General features: G+C 42.9%; 1 protein-coding gene across 1 annotated transcript in view; it reads right to left on the bottom strand.

Moving 5' to 3' along the window:
* Window positions 1-672: 672 nt before the first annotated feature.
* Window positions 673-23,757, bottom strand: part of PDXDC1 (pyridoxal dependent decarboxylase domain containing 1) — a 57,225-nt gene continuing 34,140 nt past the window's right edge. The window contains exons 12-23 of the mRNA XM_066382572.1: window positions 22,843-22,968; window positions 19,000-19,050; window positions 12,639-12,702; window positions 10,470-10,558; window positions 8,507-8,612; window positions 7,300-7,471; window positions 6,412-6,530; window positions 6,002-6,123; window positions 4,366-4,458; window positions 4,199-4,295; window positions 3,161-3,265; window positions 673-2,478 (exon numbers count right to left, since the gene is read on the bottom strand). Of these exons, the coding sequence (XP_066238669.1) occupies window positions 2,219-2,478; window positions 3,161-3,265; window positions 4,199-4,295; window positions 4,366-4,458; window positions 6,002-6,123; window positions 6,412-6,530; window positions 7,300-7,471; window positions 8,507-8,612; window positions 10,470-10,558; window positions 12,639-12,702; window positions 19,000-19,050; window positions 22,843-22,968 (1,404 nt within the window). The 3' untranslated portion in view covers window positions 673-2,218. The remainder of the gene's footprint in view (window positions 2,479-3,160; window positions 3,266-4,198; window positions 4,296-4,365; window positions 4,459-6,001; window positions 6,124-6,411; window positions 6,531-7,299; window positions 7,472-8,506; window positions 8,613-10,469; window positions 10,559-12,638; window positions 12,703-18,999; window positions 19,051-22,842; window positions 22,969-23,757) is intronic.

The raw sequence follows: 23,757 nt of genomic DNA, 5'->3' as shown, positions 1-23,757 counted from the left end.
TCCTATCCCAAACCGATATAAATGTACCTCTGAATGAAGGAGATGAAAGGTTCAGAAAGAAACAGTGTTTGATCTCACTGTCCTGCAATATAATTCTAAAATAGATGATTTTCTATGAGGCTAAATTTAATCTGAGTGTTACACAAAACCATTGATAAGTCTGTTCTTTTAGGATAAGGTCATTAAAATGCCCAAATTGTGATTATTATGCAAGCTGTAGTTTTAGAAATCTTTTATTTTTCTGAAGTTGCTATCCAAAAGGAAGTCACTATACCCAATTAATAGTAAGATTGGCCCTGGCCGGTTGGCTCAGTGGTAGAGTGTTGGCCCGGTGTGTAGAAGTCCCAGGTTCAATTCCTGGCCAGGGCACACAGGAGAAGCGCCCATCTGCTTCTCCACCCTTCCCCCTCTCCTTTCTCTCTCTTCCCCTTCTGCAGTCAAGGCTCCACTGGAGTAAAGTTGGCCCTGGGCGCTGAGGATGGCTCCATGACCTCCGCCTCAGGCACTAGAATGGCTCTGGTTGCCACAGAGCAACAGTCCAGATGGGCAGAGCATCGCCCCCTGGTGGGCATGCCAGGTGGATCGCGGTCGGGCACATACGGGAGTCTGACTGCCTCCCTGCTTCTAACTTCAGGAAAAAAAAAGAGAACTGAACAAACTGAACTCACTAAGAACAATTTCAAGAACCTTTATTGAAACCAACATTCAAGTAGTATCTCAAGGGTGAAATTCTGTTTCAGCAAAACCAATTTAACAATTCCAAATATATATAAAAACATTTAAAAATTAATCTTGTTAAAGGTGATAATTTCCCCTTCTCCCATTTTATCTGCTATACTTCATTGCACCAAATAAACAGGGAAGACTTTAACAATCATCTGCACCAAAAAAAAAAAAAAAAAAAAGGAAAATTGTATTTTGACAAGTGCCAAATGTCAGAAATCACATCGAATCAGTGTAATTATAGGCTTTCTGTGGTATAACTAAGGCTTCCAACACTACAGTCCACAAACCCAGTGTGAATTCCCACCGTCTTAAGGTCTCTCAAGCCTGACTGCTGGACTAGAGGGCACGGGGCCGTCACCTATGGTAAGTGAAGGGGGTGCCGTACTTCTGGGAAAGTAGACATAGACAGTCATTAAGGGCTAACTTCTGGCTATTTTAGCAGTAGTCTGGGCTTGGTCAGCCTGAGAAAAGTCACTTTTCTGGTTCATGTTTCTGACTTGGGCTCAAAGGGGTGAGCTGCAAGTAGAACAGAAGCTATGGAAGCCCCCATGTGTAACAGGTCAAAGGTATACTTATTTCAGAATTTACATTTAACTGGGTGCTACACAGTACATTTAATATTAGGCTCTTAAGAGTAGCATCTATTGGATTTTCAGATATTAAACATAGAAATGAGCACAGTCTGTTCTTTTGTGCCAATTTAAAAGCTTTGCCAGTATTTAAAAATATACACATATATATGGTCAAGAAGTCTTTACAGTTACTCTTAATAAATGAGTCCTTTAATTTGTTTACAAATAGTATATAAAGGGAGAAATGGAGCAGAGGGAAGTCCCAGACAGCAGCGCTGCCCAGTCTAACCTGCCTGACAGCCTGCCACAGCTGTGGACACAGTCCTTACTTACATCTCTGAGGAAAGCAGCAGTAGGGGATTCAGAAGAGGGCTTCCGACACTTATTTACAATCCCATTGAAACCCACTCTCCTTCAAGCCAAAACGATGTAGTTGTATATTGCAACCTGATCAAACTAAACGCCAACTAAAATAGATGGCAAAGAAACCTGTCTGTCCTCTGCAGCAGTACAACAGAGACGCCAGAGTTCAAAAGAACGCTGTCTTACCAGAAAGTGATTATGAGCAACCTAGTAACTTAGGCTTATGTTTACAAACATGAGAGCAAGTGTTTCAAGTGGCAGGCACTTGACATTCTGAGTGTTCTTTGTGAATAAAAAGTGTTTATAGTAACGTGGGGGATTATTATCACTACAGTTCAGTAGACAGAATAATAGTTGTTCTCTATTCCCACAGAATTAGACAAGTCAGTTACCCTCCTAGAAAGCCTGGCTTTCAGGCACATATTTGTGCAAAAACCCCAGTTAAGCACAAATAACAGTCATTTCTCTTGTATAAGCATGTGGCACAGTTCACATCTTCAGTATAACTTCATCTTCCCTGACAATATTCAGTACAGTCTCAAACCAAACACTGAATTTTATCTTAAGCTTTCTGGTTCTTCTACCTGTGGGCGGTCAAATTTTGGGCCCCGGGCTCTGTTCTGGAAGGTTCCAGTCTGGTCGGCTTCCTGAGGGCTGGGAGTTCCTGGGTGTTGCTCAGGGTTGTTGGCCTCCAGGACCTCTTGTTCCAGCCCACCAGACAGGTGCTCCATTTTTTCCAAGTCTTCAATGTGACTGACTGAGCTTGTCTCACTTACAGCATCTGAACCTTTTAAGGATTTTTTAAAAGGCTTCTGGCCTAGAGAAAGATGGAAATGAACAGCACTGAAAGGTTAGGAAAGGACACTTCTGCAACAAAGCTCTCTGCAATGAGATTGCTTTACTAATTCCAACTGTTCAGTGGAAATCCCCGGAATTACTGGCTCTGAAGCATTTAAGTGATGAGGCAAGAAGACAGTTGATATGAGACTAACATGCCCCCAAGGCTGGGAACTTTTGAGGTCACCTCTAATTGTGGAAAACTCAGGAGAGTCAATACCGGGTTAAACATGATGCCAGCTCTCAAGACCCTAACTCCCCCGCAGGAGTGCTACAGAGGCATCCCTCCAAGGCTAAAGCCCAAGGCTACTGGAATGGTTACTTAAAGGGACAGCTAGTCTTAATTGAAGAGAAATAAGATTTTGGGTTAAAGAACCATGAAAACAATGGAATGTAGGTAATACCAAATGGAAAACCATTACATGATGCAAAGGTCTATTTTTCTAAGAGAAATGCAATCCCTTTTAAAAAAATTTTTTATTCATTTTAAGGGGGGGGGGGCAGGAAGCATCGATTCCCATATGTGCCTTGACCGGGTCAACTCGGGGTTTCAAACCAGCGACCGCAGTGTTCCAGGTCGATGCTATATCCACTGCGCCACCACGGGTCAGGCCACAACCCTTTCTCTTTAGTGTTAACTCAAACATGCAGATGTACTGTACCTGGAAGTCTCTGTTTAGTGCGAGTGCCTGTGGGGGTCTGAGGTGGCGTTACTCCTGTACCTTGTACTTTGTAGACATATGTGTGTTCTGTGGACTCCAGAGAGCCTGCCAGGGAAAGAAAGAGAGCAATAGGGGACAGTCCTGGCACAGGCTGCCCTGGGAGATGCCCCCACTTAGCCTTATTCCCTATTGAGCTTTCTTAAGCCATGCAACCTCGCCTAGACTGGAGGAGACTTGGGTACTCCTGAAACATGCCAGGAATCGGAGAAAGGCATGTCACAGCTATGTTCATGAGTCCCAGTCCTGCTGGGACGTGTCATCCTCGTCTCCCCAGGTATCCTGTGGACATGTGAAAGCAGTCAGCAGTGTGGCTGGCCTAGGCATTCCCAGAGAGCCAGGCCCAAGTTGGAAAGACCCTAATTTCCCTCTGAGTGCTTTAGCAACTACACTTCAGCAACAAGGAATGGATGCCTCTTTGCTACAGGCTGAGCGTGGCATGTTGAAAGTTAGATTATCTCTGGTTGTCATATTAGAGTCATCATTTCCTGTGGAAGTAACAGAGAAAGGGGCCCCTGGTAGAACAGGAAAGGAATCCTGTAGTTGGTATCTTCCGCAAACCCTAGGAACTGGCAATTCTTGCTGGCTGCCTAGTCTGAAATAACATGGTCCAGTGCTACAGACCAGTCTTTTAGCAGCCCCTTTCAAAGGCAGCCCTTTGCTGAGGACTGCAGCATTCGCACTGAGCCAGAACGCCCAGCCCCAGGCCAGAGGGTCTGAGCAGGTGAGTCAACATGTTCCTGTTGGGTTCCAGGAACAGAAGTCTGCTGTGGGCAACGTGTGTCTGCTCCGTGCCATTCCAGCAGTGTGGGCGGGACAGGGAAGAGGGGACAGGCACAGCAGCGGACAGATTCCTGGCACGGTTCCCGGGACAAAGCATGGGACAGACACAAGGCTTTTCAGCATGAGTGCGGGATCCCGGGGCATTTGGTTTAAAACTCTCAAGGTACATGAGACTTGGAAGGAGGCTGTCAGTCCTACCTGCTGTTAAGTTAAAAGTTCTTCCCTTCTGTGAAGGCTGGACCGGAGAAAACCAATTCAGCACGGATCCTACTACAGGGATCTGCCGTAACACCCCCTGCAAAACAACACTGCTCAGCATCAGCTTGTTCAGTCGGCTCCCAGCCTGAGCCACTCTGCAGCCTCACCTCTTCCAGAAGGCGCTCCTCATTGGCCTTCTGCAGTTGAACCTGAGCTTCCTGAATTCCTTTCCGAACCACTTCTGTCATGTTTTCCAGAAGCTGTGTTAAGACCAAGAAAGCATTACTTGTCTAAACGTATTGCCCGGGGCGCCTCTAAGAACTATTAACAGCACTGGGGACATTTTTCAAAAGTTAGTAAAGAGAACTCTGCACTTTAAAATATCAGTGTAAAAATAAAATAGTAAATCAAATAGAAAAGGATAAAACAAAATGCTCAATGAGGCCTAGGCAGATATACCTTGGTAACCAGCCTCATTAGCCAGGGAACAGGAAAAACAACTGTCGCTATGATCGGACTATCGGGACATGTGGCTCCACATTCATGGAAACAGAGTCAGAAGTGATATAGTCAGGTTTGATAGAAACTTCAAGAAGTCTACTGAAGAATGAATAAAGCTGACCCCTTGGCCTTTTTTTTTTTTTAAGTGAGAGTTGGGGAGGAGACAAGATTCCTTCATGCACCTCAACTAGGATCCACCCAGCAACCCCCCTCTAAGGCCAATGCTTGAATCAACTGAGCTATTTTTAGCACTTGAGGCTGACATGCTCCAGCCAACCAAGCTATCCTCAACACTTGGGGCCAATGCTCGAACTAATCGAGCCACTGGCTGCAGGAAGGAAGGGGGAGAGGCAGAAGGAGAGGGAGAGAACGGGGAGAGGCAGAGGGAAAGAAGGGGGAAGCAAATAGTTGCTTCTCTGTGTCCCCTGACCGGGAATTGAACACAACACATCCATATTCTGGGCCAATATTCTATCCACCGAGCCAAATGGCTAGGGCTTTTATTTTTCCCCCACCTCTTTTCAAATGTCCTTCTCTTTCCTACCCCTACCAAAAGTGAAACATGTCACACATGTTTCTGTCTCCTCTCAGATAAGTCCTGCTTTGATCTCTCTTCACTCTTTTGAGTGATTTCTAGTGACTCAACTCTAGTTTGGAGAACCAACTTTAAGCCTCATAGCCTACTTCTCCAGGCCAACTGGCCAATAGGAGCAGGTCTGTTACTGGTGGAAAGTTTCAGTTATCAACAACACCTGTCTGGGTCCGGCTGGGTAGCTCAGGTGGTTAGAGCATCATCCCAATACGCCAAGGTTGCAGGTTTGATTCCCAGTCAGGGCACATATAAGAATCAACTAATGAATGCATAAATAAGTGGAAACATAAATTGATGTTTCTCTCTCACTCTCTCTAAAATCAATAAATAAAAATTAAAAAAGGAACCTGTCTCATTCAGCCTCAGGACCCTCCTACAACCAGGCAGTCTTCCCTGACCTGTCAGGCAGAGTGGCTGCATCTTCTTGAACACTCAGTTGCCCAACTTCTCCTCCACAGCTCTTACCACCTCATTTGGTTATATGTATCTCTTCCCTCACTGGCTGTGAGTTCCCTGGGGGCAGAGCCAAGCCAAATCCACTGGGCCTTCCTGATGCCTGGCACAATGTCTAATTCTTGGCACACATTTAAACATGTTTTGGGAAAGAATGAACAGACATTTTTGAGAGTAGCTTCTTCCTTTATGACTCCAGCTGCTTGCCTGGGAAACACCCAGAAAAGGAGTGAGATGTGCTCATTAGTCGTACAGACCCTTGAGTTTTCCTCAATTTCTCGGGCTGTGACTGCAATGGTCTCCACTAGTTCAGAAACATCTATGTCGTCACTCGCCATGCCAATGTAGATACAGCTCTTCATACTTTTATACTCAGGGCCTGCGGGGAGAAACAACAGACCACCCTGGTTACCTGTCACGAGTCCGACACGAGCCTGCTTCTGTACAGCAGCGTGACCATGCGCAAAGGAGCCTCTTGGTGGGGTGAGGACAGTGGTTCTAATGAGGAGACAGGAAGCCCAGAGAGGCCGCAGAAGGGGAAGGAGCTATCTCACCCCCAGGAACACCTACACCAATGTTTCCTCAAAGAGGTAGAGCCCGTTTTCTCTTAAGTCAGTTAGAAGTGTCCTTGCAAAGTTGACAGCTGACTTATAAAAGTAGTAATTACCCATTTTAAATGTAAGGTCAGATTCCAGTTCGTTTAACTTTTTCAGGAGTCCAGCATGAATTTTTTCCCCTTCTGGATCTAATTTCAAACTGTTTTTATCATCATTAGCATGTTCATACCTATAAACAACATCAAACAACAATATTTAAATCTAGACTATCAAACGTCTCTTCAGACCTAGGATTACAGAGGAAATGTGGAATGAGACAAATGGGCAAAGGAGCTGCTTGGGGTTCAGGAATAAAAACTTTCAAGGTCTCGCCTGCCCTGTGGTGGCGCAGTGGATAAAGTGCCGACCTGGAAGGCTGAGGTATCGCCATTTCAAAACCCTGGGCTTGCCTGGTCAAGGCACATGTGGGAATTGATGCTTCCTGCCCCCCCCTTCCTCTCTCAATCACTCTCTCTCTATTCTAAAATGAATAAATAAAATCTTAAAAAACAAAAACAAAAATCACTTTCAAGGTTTCAAGGAAAGGCCAAGTCTGTAAGTCCATGAAACTTAAGCGAGCGGGCGAGGTCTGGAAGTCTCTTCACTGTGATCAGAAAAGGCGCTGCCTGGCATCCCCAGAGGAGCTGAAAAGTAGCCGCAGGAAGGACAGCACACTGACTGCAGGGGGTGGGAGTCTGCTCTGAGGGGAGCTGGGCTCTCTCCTATGCAGAGACAGTTGTCCAGCTGCATGTATCCTCCCTAGTAAATGAGCTGGCACAGAGAGCTGCTGCTCTGTGCTTCTGTAAGTGCCTAAACATCTATATAGTTGAACTTTCATTAGACGTGTACAATGTGACTACACATATTCATCTGAAACATTTAAGTTGGTTCATAAAATGACCCACCATGGTCTTTATGCAGCAGAGAAATCAGCATCAGGCAGCAAGCCGAAACCGTACCTGACAACCCCTACTCCGGGCCAGTTGGGGTCGTCAACGTGTAAGAGGCCTGCTGTTGCTGTCACTTCCTGCTTGAACTCCTCTCGCAGCTGCAGAGTACAGGTCAGGACCGGCAGCCTGCTCTGTATGCAGGCTACGAGCTGATCCACATCCTCTCCTCGAGTTCCTAAAACTGAAAACAGTCACAGAACATTAGAGAAATTCTTAAGGAACAGCTAAACACAAGAGGGCAGGGCTCCTACTTTCTCTACCAGAAAGGCCCAGAGCTCTATGTATAGCCAATACCTGGATCTGAGGAGCTTAAAAAAAAAGCTACTAAACCTAGATGTGGAAGAATCTGGTGTTAAAATCAACACAGCCAGCTCCTCCAGATGTAGACAGTTTTTTTCCTTAAAAAGAGAATTGGTCCTATGATGTTATACACAACGAAGCTCTAATGTAGAAATCAGATTCTTCCTACAAAAAGATTCTGTTTATGTCAAGTTATGAACATCCTATTGCAAGTTAGAAACAGGCAGCCAGACAATTCTTTCTGTACATTAACATCTTGGAAAGAAAGGGCTTTGGGCATGTTTGTGGCAGGGAGGGCAGGCTGGTGAAGAAGACAACTAAGTCACTTCTGAAGGTCAGAGCCTGAGAGGTCTGAGCTTCGGGGATCTGAGAGTACTGGCACCATCGCTACTCCCCACTTCGTCAGTTTGAACACGGACGTGGTCTCATGCTGCCTCAGTGTCCGCAGCTTGCTTTTCCTGTTTAGAAAGCAAGCCTCCTAGAGAATCCCGAGGCCACCAGGTTCTCAACCCTAGCTGGCCTTTTCAAATCACCAAGAAACTTTTAAAGATAAGATGCCCAGGCCGCACTCTAGAGCAAGTAAATCAGAATCTCATGGGGGAGGCCCAGCCGCTGGGAGATTTCAAAGCTCCAGTGATTCTAATGTGCGGTCTGGACCGAGAACCACTGAACAGAAAAGGTTATAAAATATTAAAACATAGGAATTCATGTGCCTTCCGAGTCTCTATTTCTGAGAAATCACACTGGAAGGCCAATCTACCTAAATTTAATCCAAAAGAAAAGGAAAAACCTCTCCAAAGAGAACAGAATATCATATCACAAGGGAAAGCCAATCAACCCCACAGCCTGGACTTTCATAGACATGCCACTGCTGCTCCCCAGGACAAAAGTGGGGCCCACCCCGGAGACAAGTTACCTGCTGCTGTCATCAAAGGGCTGAACCTCACGCACACGCCCTCCACTTCCAGATCCATGATGGTGAGGCCGCTCAGGGGCACCAGCTGCTTCAGCTGTTCCCCCAGCTGCAGGGAAAAGGGTAGAATGAACACGCTCCTGCAAGGAGGGAATCAAGTGTCTTCTGACTGACCTCGTCCATTCAGTCCCAAACCCAAGAAGCTCTTGGGGGCCTAATTTCCTTTTTTTTTTTCTTTTTTGAGACAGAGAGAGAGTCAGAGAGAGGAACAGATAGGGGCAGACAGACAGGAACTGAGAGAGATGAGAAGCATCAATCATCAGTTTTTCATTGCGACACCTTAGTTGTTCATTGATTGCTTTCTCATATGTGCCTTGACCGCAGGCCTTCAGCAGACCGAGTAACCCCTTGCTCGAGCCAGCGACCTTGGGTCCAAGCTGGTGAGCCTTGCTCAAACCAGATGATCCTGAGCTCAAGCTGGCGACCTCGGGGTCCTGAACCTGGGTCCTCCACGTCCCAGTCCGATGCTCTATCCACTGTGCCACCGCCTGGTCAGGTGGGGCCTAATTTCCTTTAATCTTTTGATTCTCTTCAAATACTATGACAATTACTTTTTAAAAACAGTAATTTTTACATCCATTCTTTTTGTTTGTTTGTTTGCATGTAAGAGAGAGAGGGGGGCGGAGAGGAGAGGGAGGAAGAGAGTAAGAGAGAAAGAGAGGAAGGGAGAGAGATGAGAAGCATCAACTCACAGTTGCGGCACCTTAGTTGTTCATTGATTGCTTTCTCGTATGTGCCTTGACCGAGGGGCTCCAGCCATGCCAGTGACCCCTGCTCAAGCTGGCAAGCCTGAGCCCACACTGAAGCTGATGCCCTTGGGGTTTTAATACTGTGACCTCAGTGTCCCAGGTTGACGCTCTACCCACTATGCTACTAATGGTCAGGCTACATATATATATATTTTAAGTGACAGAGAGAAACAGACAGACAGATAGGGAGAGAGACAAGCATCAATTCATCATTGTGGCACCTTAGTTGTTCATTGACTGCTTTCTCATATGCGCTTGACTGGGTTTTTATTGGGTTTGCCAACTCCAGCCGAGCCAGTGATCCCTTGCTCAAGTCAGCAAACTTGGGCTCAAGTGACTACGGGGTCATGTCTATGATCCCATGCTCAAGCCAGTGACCCTGCGCTCAAGCTGGTGAGTCGCACTCAAGCCGGCAACCTGGAGGTTTCAAACCTAGGTCCTCTGTATCCCCAGGCCAATGTTCTATTCACTGCGCCACCACCTGGTCAGGCAATTCTTAATAAAAAAATCTACATAATTTTTATAAAGAACAAAAATTAACCCACTGAGAAGCACCCACTTGTCATGTGGCATCCCCACCCTGACTGAGTGGTGTATGTATGCTTTATGTTATCATAAAACACCCAGCTACCTGGTTTAATCTGGCTCTTATGAACATCACCACATGGGTATAACTCATTCACCAAATCCCCTAGGCTGGGCATGTACATTGTTTTGCTAGAATTGATGCTGCTGTGCTAAAACATCCTTACATTGTTTAGAACATTCTTTAGGTTAAAATCTCTGGAGGTAGAATTTCAGTGTCAAAAGGCAGCCAAAGCACAATGCCTCTGATTCACATTGCCAGACTGCTGGAAGTGTTCAGGGCACTCTGGCTGACGTGCCTGCTGACATCATTACAACCCTCCCCAATCCACACTGCGCAGGCTGTTTGACAGCAGAGAAAGAATGGTCCCGTGAGAAAGCTGAGGGAACTATGCTGGAAAAGGCTGCCAGAAGTCATGCAGTGTATGAGGGTGATCAGACCAGGAACGGAGCCCCAGAACAAGCCCAGCACCTTCTCAGAGGCCTCCCCTGGGCATCTGAATTCCCAGACATGATCACGTGCCATCTGAACCACCTAGGGTGCAGAATAAAGTGCACGACTCCATTCTTACCCAGCTAGTCAGCGCGTCACAGGATAGTCTCTCCCGGCCGGGCGTGGAAGGTGCCATGTTGGATGCTGGGACAGCTGTAAGCCCATGATCTGATACAAAAACAAAGAAAGGGGACTCACCTCTCAGAAACATAGCCAACTAAAACTACCCCATTTCATCAGCTTCAGCTCCTAAAATTAACTCCCTCCCCCAAAGTCTCAAATATTATAGAAATCAAATGTACATCTTAAATGAATGGATACACAAAATGTGGTCTAACATAAAATGGACTATTATTCAGCCTTAAAATAGAAGAAAATTCTGTCACATGCTCAACAAGGATGAATCTAGTGGCCATTATTCTAAGTGAAATTAGTCAGAAAAAGGTAAGTACTGCCTGGCCTGTGGTGATGCAGTAGATAGAGCATAGAAGACCTGGAACACTGATGTCGCCCGTTTGAAACCCCGGGCTTGCCTGGTCAAGGCACATACAAGCAGCATCTACTATGAATTGATAATTCTTGCTCCTCCTACCCGCCCTATCTCCACTCTCTGTAAAATCAATAAATAAAATCTTGAAAAAGACAAGTACTGCATGCTTCTGCTTATATGAGGTACTTAAAGAAGTGAAGTTAATAGAACAAAGTTCAATGGTGCTTGCCAGGAGATGGGAAGAGGAAGGAAGTAGAAGTTGTTGTTGAATGGGCAGAGTGTCAGTTCTGCAAGATGGAAGTTCTGGAGGCCTGCTATACAACAATGTGAGGATACTTAATGCTGCTAACCTGCACATGTAATGATTAAGGTGGCAAATTCTATGTTTTTTTAAACCACAATTTAAAAATAAATTAAATGATCGCTTCTTGGCCTTTTGGCTAAGATCAAGTATAAAAATAAATTAAATGTATCTTACTAAATTAAATGTTACTTTTTCCATGAAAAAGAGAACCCCTGAATATATACACACAAATAGAATTCTTCAGTTGATCTTAAGCCAAAGGCCGAGAAGTGATATAAACAGAATTCTTAATTTAAAATATTTTCTTTCAAGTAATTTCAAAAAGAAATCAAAGCATAACATTATTTTATTAACTAAGCACTGTCAAGAGAACCCTCCCAATAGCTGGGCCTCCCAACAGAACTACCTTCCATTCATTGAATGTCTGGGTGCCTGCTTGTGCCAGGAGTTGTGTCAGGCCCAAGGGACATAAGGCTGATAAGGTTTTTGTCATCTTGGAATTTACATTCTACTCAAGGAAACAGACCATGGAGAAAGACAAAATCACTAATACTGTTGTGAATGCCATGAAAGAAGGGGGCCTCTGACATAAGAGGGAGTTACCTTGGACAGGACAGACAGGGAAGGCCTCTCTGAGGAGGTGGGCGTTATGGAGACCTAACAGGTGAGAAGAAGCCAGCCAGAAGATGAGCAAGGGGAAATGTATTACAAGCAGTGGGAACAGCACGTGCAAAGGTCTCACTCTACAAGCAAGAGGAAAAGTGGCCTAAGAGGAAGTCAGAGAGGAAGGCAAAGGCTAAAACTGCAGGCCTTACAAGGCCTAGTACAGAGCCTGGACCTTATTCAAATGAAGCAGTAAGATCCTGAAAAATGATATGACGTGACTTCCACTTATAATGCTCACTCTGTCTGCCATGTAGAGACTGGTCGGGAATGGGACAGGATGTGTGGAATGTGCAGATGTTGACAGATCAGTTGAGAAGGAACTGTGGCCATCCAGGTGAAAAATACCAGTGCCCTGGACTAGGTTGGTGGCACTTGGGACATTCTTAATCCTTTGAGTAGTATGAACATTCATGTATGTCCTCACTCAAAGGGTTAATAAAAAACTCACTACTCAAAGGGTTAAAAAGCACAGATTCCTGGACCCAACCTACTAAGTCGATCTATTAAGTAGTGCCCCCAAACCTCTATTTTCAAGTGACTCTCATTCATTCCTGTACTATTGCGAGACTAAATTTGGAAACCACTGGTGTAACACAGGAAATTATTGGTAAAATGCTAAGGCATTTAGTTAGGTCTGGAGTTCTTAAGAAAATTATTAAATTTTTCTGAAATGACTGAAGATTTTAGCAATCAAAATAATTTGGACTATGTATTTCACTTGAAATAGTTTAAAATTCAAAGCCCGTAACCACAAACACAAAAATAAATCTCTTTTTCAAATCACCTACCTGAGCCTGGTAATTCCTGGAAAAATCTGAACACTACCACTGGAGAACTGAGCTCATCTTCCACCTGAAAAATGGAATCTGATATTACCCAGTAATATTAAATTTCAAACACCTATAAAATGAAACAGTTTGGAAAAAGGCTACAGATGTTATATTTTCTTAATAAACTTATAAGTTCATAAATTAGTTTCAGTTAGAGAAACAAAAAAACAAGGATTTAGTAACATTCTAAGAAATAATTATAAGCTAGTTCTGAGAATACACTGCTGAATTACAATATATGACACTGGTACTCTGAAATTAAAGTAGAAAGAAATTTTAATAATAATAAATAAACATAAGTCTAATACAAAGATCAAAAAAGGCAAGAAAAAAGTGGAACTATAATCAGTGTTGACAAAGCCAAAGCTTCCAAGAATCTAAAAATGATGCTAACTTGATCAGAATTGACTGGAACTTCCTATACTCATAGAAAATTCCACCTTGTAAAACTCCCCAAACCGGATGCTGGCAATGTAGATAACCAGTCTAGAACTGAATCTATGTATTTTTTCTTTTTTTTTTTTTTTTAGGTGAGAGGAGGGGAGATAGTGAGGCGGACTCAGGATGGACCCAGCAACCCTGTCTAGGGATGATGCTCGAGTACCAAGCTATTTTTAGTACCCAAGGCTGACATGATCTTATCTGCAGCTAAACTCAGTGCCCGTGGCCACACTTGAACAAACTGAGCTTCTGGCTGCAGGAGGGGGAGAGGGGAGGAGGAGAGGGAGGGGAAGAGAAGCAGATGGTTGCTTCTCCTGTGTGCCCTGACTGGGAATTGAACCTGGGACGTCCATACACTGGGCCGATGCTCTATCCACTAAGCCACTGGCCAGGGCCTATGTATTTATTTTCTAAATCACTGAAGTGGTACTTATTTATATTCAGGACAACCAACTTCATTAATGGGTTTCATAACAGATGAAAACATTCAGTGCATTAAGATAAGCCAGTGCCAAGTTCATACTCTCCACTAAACATTTAAATATATGGTCGGCCATCAGCTTCACTGTGAAGTCAGGGCAGAAAGTGAGCAACAATGCCCTTGACAGACTGTGGCATATGGGGGGATGAGGGAGAGAAAAATATGGGAAGAAAAGATCTCTAGGCATTCAACAGTTCCAGTACTACCATTCCAGTGATAAAACCTATTTTCCAAGGCTCTGTGTGTGATGTCTTCTTACTCACAGGGCCACAAAAGGAAATGCTAACTTGGAAAAGCAACAGTAAGTTGTCTGTTGACAACTAACTTTTCAAAAGACCCATGGATGTGATTCAGATCAAGCACGAAGTATATTCTAATCTGCCAATTATTTATTGAGCCAATTCCTGTGTCTTCACATTATTCCTTTTACTTTTATAAAAATAAATCCATTAATATGTTAAAAGTTAGAGGGGATTAACATTTAAATAGAATGGATAAGCCCAATAAGGAAATAGGAACAAGAGTGACAAGATCTATACCCATTTCCCCTCCTCAGGATAAGGCAGAATGATTTCAGTGCCAAAACTTGAATACAGAGTCTTTTGTTTCTTATTTCTTTGAGCTCAATGGTCTCAAATGTTAGTGTGCATAAGAAACACTGTACAGGGTTATACAGTAGGCCCTCTATATCCATGAGTTCCATATCCAAGAAGTCAACTAACAGGGGATCAAAAATATTTTTGAAAAAAACTCGTCATGTTGTCTCTGACATGTACTACATAGTTTGGCCTATGATAGCTGTATCTGTAATGAATATGTAGAGTTTTCTTGTCATTATTCCCTAAACAATACAGTATAAAACTGATTTACATAACATTTACATTGTAGTATTAGTATTGTATGTAACCTAGAGATGATTTAAAGTGTAACTGGAGAATGTACATAGGCAATATGCAAACACTACACCATTTTTTTATGAGATACTTGAGCATTGCAGATTCTTTATCTGCAGAAGGTACTGAGGGATGACTATTTATCAATACATAGAATTCTGGTTTTAGCAACATGGTAGACTAAGCTAATAATCATGCCATCAATTCTAAATACCTGAAATGCTGGGTTAAATATAACAGGCAACCAAAAAAATGGTTAAAGCATTTCTAGGCTCACGAAAAAAGATGACTCCAGAAAGAATACAGAAAGGCTATTATTGCAAGCTGAGCGGCAGGGGCCGGGGAGAGGGGAGCATGTATGGGCCTAGAATATGGCTTTAATGTCTCTCGAGTCTTGGGTCTTTAGGCCCATATGAGAGATAGGAGTGACTGTGTAGAAAGCCAGGACCCTTGAAGAACAGTCCTTATAAAAAGATGGAAAAAAAAACCACCCACTGATCAGCAAGAAAGCTTAACTCTGACTGAAGCTCTCTACAGGAAGAAAAAACAATCTTGCATGAGAAATAAAAACATCAGGTGTGCACTGCACCTAGGCTTGATGTCCTATGTAGGGTAGGATTCCTAAAGCTCTGAAACCAACATAAATAAATGGACCCAGACCAGGCACACAATGAAAAAAAACTAGCTTATAATAGAAAATATAACACACATAGGGAGAAAGCACACAATTGAGAGGGCAACGTGTGCCCCGAAGAATTGAAATAGTAAAACAACATCTGAAATAGATTATAATAACTATGTTTAAAAGAGAAACAGAGAGCATTGTCCTAATACATCAAGGTTGCGGGTTTGAGCCCTGGTCAGGGTACATACAAGAATTAACCAATGTATGCATAAATATGTGAACAACAAACCAATGTTTCTCTCTCTCTCTAAATTCATAATAATAATAACAATAATAATAAAAGACTAGAAAACATTTTAAAAAAGATCATTTAAAATGAGAGAATAATTTGAAAGGAACAAAAAAAAATCCTGAAATGAAAAAGAAGTTAGTACCTAAAGCAGAAATGCAGTCAATGCAATAAATAGATTAGCTGCAACTCAGAAGCAAATTACTAAAGTCAAGGCAGGATCTGAACAAATGCACAGCAGGCAGCAGATAGATGGAGAGTACCAAAGGGACTGACGGAAGACAGAACCACCAGGTTCAATACGCAGCCACCTGAAGTTCCAGAAGGTGAAGCTGGAAAAAAAGTCATGTTTGAAAAAAACGAATTCTAAATAATTTATCTAAGAAGAGTGAATCCTAAGTTTAAATATGGCACAGTCCCAATAATAATAATAAAAATAATAATAAAAATAAATCCTCACTTGATGAACACTAAAACCAAACAAAATCTTAAAAGCCAGCAGAAATGTAAACACAAGACCAGGTAAAACTCTCCATAGAGGCATTTTAGATTTTCAGGTGTAAGGTGACAACATTAGATTATCCCCTAACATGCTGGCTTTAGAATGTGCTGGATGAGAGTCCAGTAAAATAACAGCCTTATTATAACAATAAAGGACAGAGAAAACCCAAACTGGTACATTAATAAAACAGTTCGCAAAGGCCTCCCCCTGTGCTGGGGATGGTGAACTGGGGGTCTGGGTCTGTTTCCAACCTGTGAGATGCTCTGGAAGGGCAGTCTAGATGGGAAGGAAGAAGGCCCATGAGAGCTTGGAGAAGGGTACAGCTATTCTTAGGTAATGTGGGTTCAATTCCTGGCTTTACCATATATTAGTTATGGGATCCTGGACACCTAACTAGCAGAAATGGAAATAAAAACACTCTAGCACTATGACTTATTGTGAGAATTCAATGACTCATCCTTGAAAGAACAATAAAAATACTGCAGCAAGAAGCAGAAGGGCATTTGAAAATTACTTACATTTTATGATGCCTTATAATCTTTAGTTTTCCCATACATGCCCTTCACAACAAGCCAGTGAGGCAGGACAAACTAATTTCTCCTCTAAACTGACCTGAGAATAGTACACTGGTAAATAACACGGTTTTGGAGTTTGAATCCCAGCTCTACCACCTCCTAGCTGTGTGGCCTAAGCAACTCACTTAACCTGTCGGTGCCTTAAGTTTCCTCACCTATAAAAAAGAAATAACCATGGTATCCAAAATCAAAAATTAAACTTATTCATATGTGAGCATCTTACTCCAGGCCAAGTACTATATTTGGGACAGGACATAAAACCATAAAACAAAAAGACAAAGTCCCTGCCTGTATGACGCTTGTAGAGGGAAACACAATGAACAAATTTATCATATAGGCCAGGGGTCCTCAAACTACGGCCCACAGGCCGGGCCGCATGCGGCCCCCTAAGGCCATTTATCCGGCCCCCACTGCACTTCCGGAAGGGGCACCTCTTTCATTGGTGGTCAGAGGAACATAGTTCCCATTGAAATACTGGTCAGTTTGTTAATTTAAATTTACTTGTTCTTTATTTTAAATATTTTATTTGTTCCCGTTTTGTTTTTTTACTTTAAACTAAGATATGTGCAGTGTGCATAGGGATTTGTTCATAGTTTTTTTTTTTATAGTCCGGCCCTCCAATGGTCTGAGGGACAGTGAACTGGCCCCCTGTGTAAAAAGTTTGGGGACCCCTGATATAGGTAATGATAAGCGCGATGAAGGAAACTCAGAGGCTATGATGGATGGTGGTGGGGGCTGTTTTAGATTAAGAGTGGTCAGGAAAGGCCTCTCCGAAGAGTTGACATCTGAAATAAGATCTGAAGGCTAAGAAACCAGTCATGACAAGAATGAGAGAGAACTGCGTTCCCAGGTGGAGCGAACAGCATGTACAGAGAAGACTTGTGAGGGCTAAATGAAATAATGCATTAAGGTACTTGGGCACTGAGCCTTGTGCACAGCAAGCACTTCACAACAGCAGCTGTGATGGTGAGGATGATTACTGACACGCCACAGTGCCTCATGGTGTTTGCCGAGTGTTGTAATCCCTACTGCGAAGAGCAGACACTGGAAAGAGGGATGGTGAGGGTGCACGCCTGGGCCATATGTGGCTGTATCAAGATGCTCCAAACCAACTAGTGATTAACTAGCATCATTAGCTCCTCCCTGTTTAGAGGAGGATGAGGGGAAAGCAGCGAGGACATGAGGGCAGCCTGAGCGGGCTCAGAAGGGAGGGACAGGAAGTACACAGGCCCAGCACTGTCTTGTTTCCTACCAGCTTGCTCATTCTAACCCATAACTTGGGTTTTCTGTTTGCAATCGAAGAAGTCCATCCAACATACCTTCCCTGACAGCTGAGCTCACAGGCTTAGGTGGTTCAGAGAATGAATGACTCAATGTCACAGGTCCCCGTGGTATGGCTGAAATTAAAGCCCAAGTCTCCTGACATAAACTCATCTCTGCTTCTACAATGGGCTACATTCCTCTTCTAAGCTAAAATTTGGGTCAACTAAGGTCAACTGAGTAGCTTCAAGCTCAGATGGCAATGCCAAGCAGCCCCCTTCTCAGGCACTTAAACCAAACCATGCATGGAAATGGAAATGAGCTACACTAACTTGACCCCCAAATAAATTCAAATAGTAGTCTTAAACAACCATATCCTGCAAACTTGTAAAAGAAATACCCAGTGTAAATTAGAATCTGACCTATATATTTTCTGAAATTCTAAAATACAATAAAGCAAAACATGAAAACATTCAAGCCTGAACTGATAACTTGGTTATCAGCCTCACTAAATCCTCATTTCCTTGTCTAGGTTGTCTTCTAAGGAGCAGTCTATGATAGCTTCCGGTACCCTTTAGGAAAACACTAGGGGAAGATGAAAGCAGGGCACTTTGTTCTTCCTTATTCCCCTTTGCGCAAATGAAAATGCTGGGGTCAGGTTTTAGAAACAGAAGGCCAAAGCATTCTGGGAGAGAAAATGATTCCTTATTTCAGAAAGATGGCTGTTCTACAATCTGGGCAGGTAAAGTCAATGGTTTAATTTAATTTTCTGCAATTCTAAATTTTAACAAAATAAAAGTACCATTAGATTCTATAAAAAGTACTGTAGGGATTCAAATAGTATATGGTGTAATTTCTAGGCTTTAGGCCAACTGCAGAATTAGGTCACTGGTACATGCAGGAGTCTTTTCCAAAGAATGTGGTTTTTAAAGTATAGCATAGGAAATATAATCAATAATATTGTAAATATAATCAATAATATTGTAATATGTATGTTGCCAGTTGGGTATGAGAAATATCAGAGGGAACACTTTGTAAAGTATATGACTGTCTAACCAACATGTTATACACCCAAAACTAACACAAAACAATACTGAATGTAAACAGTATTTTTTAAAAATGTTTTTTAAATTTAAGAAAAGACGTGGTTTTACTGAGCTGCTATAATTCCATTGAAATGCATCAAATCTGGAGAAAATCATTCTAAGTTAAAAACTATTTACTTCTAAAATAGATCAAATTATATACTATACCAAGAGTTTGATGTGGTTCACTTTCTTCAAACTTTCTTGCAATCGTTGACTCTGCAAATAACAAAAAAAGCAGCTTCTATAATTTTATTAGATTGACAGAACGTATTAGGAAGCAATTTTCATGAGGTTTCATAGGTCTGCAAACAAGGATCTCAGGCAGATAAAGCCATCTGCATCTGAATCTTGGTGATTTCTAAGTTCAGCTGTGAATTTTTGCCTTTTTTTTTTTAAAGTAAGAGAAAGGAAGATAGTGAGATAGACTCCTGCATGTGCCCCAACTGGGATCCACCTGGCAATCTCTGTCTGGGGCCTATGCTTGAATAAATTTAGCTATTTTTAGTGCCTGAGGCTGACAAGCTTAGACCAACCAAGCTATTCTAAGTGCCTGCCTGGGGCCATGCTTGAACCAATGAGCCACTAGCTGGGGGAGGGGAGAGGGACAGAAAGGGGAGTGGGAGGGAGAGAGAAGCAGATGGTCATTTCTCCTGTGTGCCCTGACTAGGAATTGAACTCGAGACGTCCATACACTGGGCTGATAACTCGAGATGTCCATGTGCTGGACTGATGCTCAACCACTGAGCCAACCAACCAGGGCCAATTTTTTGTACTTCAACATCTTTAAATACTCCCTATTCTTTCAGTTCCAAGTTATATTTAATGGTTCTGGAGGAGCTTTTTCTGATGACTAGCAACTAAATCATTCGTTCATTCATAAACTACTTAGTGCAGGCAACAAAATAGAAAATAAACAAGTGGGACATCAAACTAAAAAGCTTCTGCACAGCAAAGGAAACCATCAACAAAATGAAAAGGCAACCTACTGAAAGGGACAAAATATATGCAAATCATTTATCTGATGAGGGATTACTATCTAAAGTATATAAAGAACTCATACACCTTAATAGCAAAAAAAAAAAAATCTGATTTACAAAATGGACATTAGACTATACAGACTTTTTCCAAAGAAGACAAAGAGATGGCCAACAGATACACGAAAGGATGTTCAACATCTCTAATCATTAAAGAAATTCAAAACAAAACCACAATGAGATATCACTTCACACCTGTTAGAATGGCTGTTATCAAAGACAAGAAATAGAGGCCTGACCAGGCAGCAGCGCAGTGGTTAGAGCATCGGACTGGGATGTGGAGGACCCAGGTTCGAGACCCTGAGGTCGCCACCTTGAGCGTGGGCTTACCCAAGGTCGCTGGCTTGAGCAAGGAGTTACTTGGTCTGCTGAAGGCCCGTGGTCAAGGCACATATGAGAAAGCAATCAATGAATAACTAAGGTGTCGCAATGAAAAACTGATGGTTGATGCTTCTCATCTCTCTCCGTTCCTGTCTGTCTGTCCCTATCTATCCCTCTCTCTAACTCTGTCTTAATTAAAAAAAAAAAAAAAAAAATAGAGCCCTGGCCCAGTAGCTAGCTCAGTTGGTTAGAGCATCATCCCTAGTACAACAAGGTTGCAGGTTCGATCTCCGGTCAGGGCACATACAAGAATCAACCAGTGAGTGAATAAGTAAGTGGAATAACAAATCACTGTCTCTCTCTCAAAAAAAAAAAGAAAGAAAGAAAGGAGGACAAGAAATAACAAGTGTTGGCAAGCATGTGGAGAAAGGGGGACCTTTGTGCACTGTTGGTAGGAATGTAAATGTTGCAGCCACTGTAGAAAACTGTATGGAGGTTCTTAGAATAATTGAAAACAAAACTACCACATAATCCAGCAATTCCACTTGTGGGTGTTTATCTGAAGAAAACAAAACACCAATTCAAAAAGATATACGTACCCTCACATTTATATAATAGCCAGGATATGAAAACAACCTAAGTGTCTAGTAATGGATGCATGAATAAAAAAAATGTGAGATATATGTGGACTATAATGGAATATTACTCAGCCATAAAGAAGAATAAAATCTTGCCACTTGCAATAACACAGATGGACCTTGAGGGCATTAGAATGGACCATCTGGACATTATGAACCAGAAGACTACTGCCACAGTAATATGAAAATACAAATTTTTCTTTTTTTTTTTTTTTTTTTTTTTTCATTTTTTCTGAAGCTGGAAACAGGGAGAGACAGTCAGACAGACTCCCGCATGCGCCCGACCGGGATCCACCCGGCACGCCCACCAGGGGCGACGCTCTGCCCACCAGGGGGCGATGCTCTGCCCATCCTGGGCGTCGCCATGTTGCGACCAGAGCCACTCTAGCGCCTGGGGCAGAGGCCACAGAGCCATCCCCAGCGCCCGGGCCATCTTTGCTCCAATGGAGCCTCGGCTGCGGGAGGGGAAGAGAGAGACAGAGAGGGAAAGCGCGGCGGAGGGGTGGAGAAGCAAATGGGCGCTTCTCCTGTGTGCCCTGGCCGGGAATCGAACCCGGGTCCTCCGCACGCTAGGCCAAATTTTTCTTAAATATAAAAATGACAGTTCAGGAAGTGCCAATTCCAAATATATAATTAAAACAGACTTACTTTTATTTTTTTTAAACAGGCCTTGTTTTACTTTTATTTATTTATTTGATTTGAGAGAGAGAGGAAGGGAGTGGAAGAGTGAAAGAGAGGAGAGAAGAAGTGGGGAGAGAGAGACAGGGTGAAGGAGAGAAGGAGAGAGAGAGGGAGAGACAAGAAGAGAAATGATTTGTTGTTCCATTTAGTTATGCATTCATTGGTTGATTCTTGGATGTGTCCTGACCAGGGATCGAACCTGCAACCCTGGTGTATCAGGACAATGCTTTTTTAAAATTTTTTTAATTTTTTTTACAGGAACAGAGAGAGAGAGTCAGAGAGAGGGATAGATAGGGACAGATAGACAGGAACGCAGAGAGATGAGAAGCATCAATCATCAGTTTTTCGTTGGGACATCTCAGTTGCTCATTGATTGCTTTCTCATATGTGCCTTGACCGTGGGCCTTCAGAAGCCCGAGTAACCCCTTGCTCGAGCCAGCGACTTTGGGTCCAAGCTGGTAAGCTTTTTGCTCAAACCAGATGAGCCCGTGCTCAAGCTGGTGACCTTGGGGTCTCGAACCTGGGTCCTTCCGCATCCCAATCCGATGCTCTATCCACTGCGCCACCACCTGGTCAGGCAGGACCAACTGAGTTATCCGGCTGGTCGGCACCAAAAATTTACTTTTAAACCTATTTGCATAACTTACTATATGATTAGGCCCTACTGTAAGAGCTTTACATGCATCAACTCATTAAGCTTTCATAAAAATCTTTTGTTATATTATTATCCCCATTTACAGGTAAGAAAATGAAGATGCAGAGAGGTGATGTCATGCTTTTAGACTTAAGTAGGACTCAGCTCTCAAACTGCATAAATATATTGTTTTACTTTCTAAACTACAGCATAGTTATATATTTTTCAAAATTAGAACACTTCAAAAAAGAGAATTAAAATTGTCCCCCAAAGCCTTGCAATTAGAAAATGAAAGCCAGCTGATGTTAAAAATGTAAATGCCATCCATAATTAACTCCTAGTCACCATATTCCTTTACCCTCAAGAGTCAGTCAGTCAAGTGGAACATTTATGGCCCCTTCTGCATCCTTTGCCATTCCTTGGCTGCCATCTGGTGACTTCTTTTCTCATCCTGTGCTGACAATGACATTCATTTTAATCTGATTTCTTTTGGACACAAATGCTGGGACAACCTAGCAGTCTCTCCCAGAACTCTGAACAAGAAACTTATATATGCAGAGGTATTAAGCTGCTTGTTTATGAAACAGGAAATCCAGACAAGAAGGTATTAGATGGAGGGTAAAATTAATGAAGTATTTTTCTGACTCGGCTTTTGCCATTGAGTATTTGTGACTCATTCAAACTTCAGATTTAAACTCACCAGTTGGCAGGCATGCTTAATCCTCTCCACAATCCCATCGAGTCCCAAGTATTGTAAAGACAACCACAGTGGCAGGGCCCGGAGTTTGTCCGCTGGCTTATTTGATGTAAGACCAGCAACTAAAGTCTAAAAAAGCCAATATGAGTTTATTAACCAAAGCCAATTAAATCTCACAGCAGAGTTAACTTGTTACCATTTACCAGAAACTCAGTATGTGTCAGAGGCTATGCCAGGCACTTGGCTTGCATTATTTATTTAATCCACCAATAACTCCATAAAGTAAGTGTTCTAGGCACCTTCACTCAGAAATCTTGCTTTGTGCCTGACCAGGCGGTGGCGCAATGGATAGAGCGTCAAACTGGGATGCGGAAGGAACCAGGTTCGAGCCCCGAGGTCGCCAGCTTGAGCACAGGCTCAATTGGTTTGAGCAAAAGCTCACCAGCCCTTGGACCCAAGGTCGCTGGCTCGAGCAAGGGGTTACTCCCTTTGCTGAAGGTCCGCGGTCAAGGCACATATGAGAAAGCAATCAATGAACAATTAAGGTGTCACAATGAAAAACTGATGATTGATGCTTCTCATCTCTCTCCATTCCTGTCTGTCTGTCCCTACCTATCCCTCTCTCTGACTCTCTCTCTGTCCCTGTGTAAAAAAAAAAAAAAAAGAAAACAAAAGAAAGAAATCTTGCTTTGCCCAAGGTTTCATGTCTGAGATGTGGCAAAGCCAGGGTGAGAGTCTAGATGGGTCACATCCCAGAGCCAGAGCTCTTAGCCATTCAAGAGGCAACCTTCTAAGGTTGTTTTGATTGTCCTCAAATTCTTGGTCATTGCCAGTTGGGTAAGACATCAACTATTGTAGCAAGAATCACTTGAAGCTTGTTTTGCGTGAGTCTATCACTAACTGGCCCACTATCAAGAA

Source organism: Saccopteryx leptura, chromosome 4, assembly GCF_036850995.1.
Source record: "Saccopteryx leptura isolate mSacLep1 chromosome 4, mSacLep1_pri_phased_curated, whole genome shotgun sequence".
Classification (NCBI taxonomy): domain Eukaryota; kingdom Metazoa; phylum Chordata; class Mammalia; order Chiroptera; family Emballonuridae; genus Saccopteryx; species Saccopteryx leptura.
The sequence above is the reverse complement of the archived record's forward strand: the minus strand, read 5'-3'. Positions and strand labels throughout refer to the sequence as shown.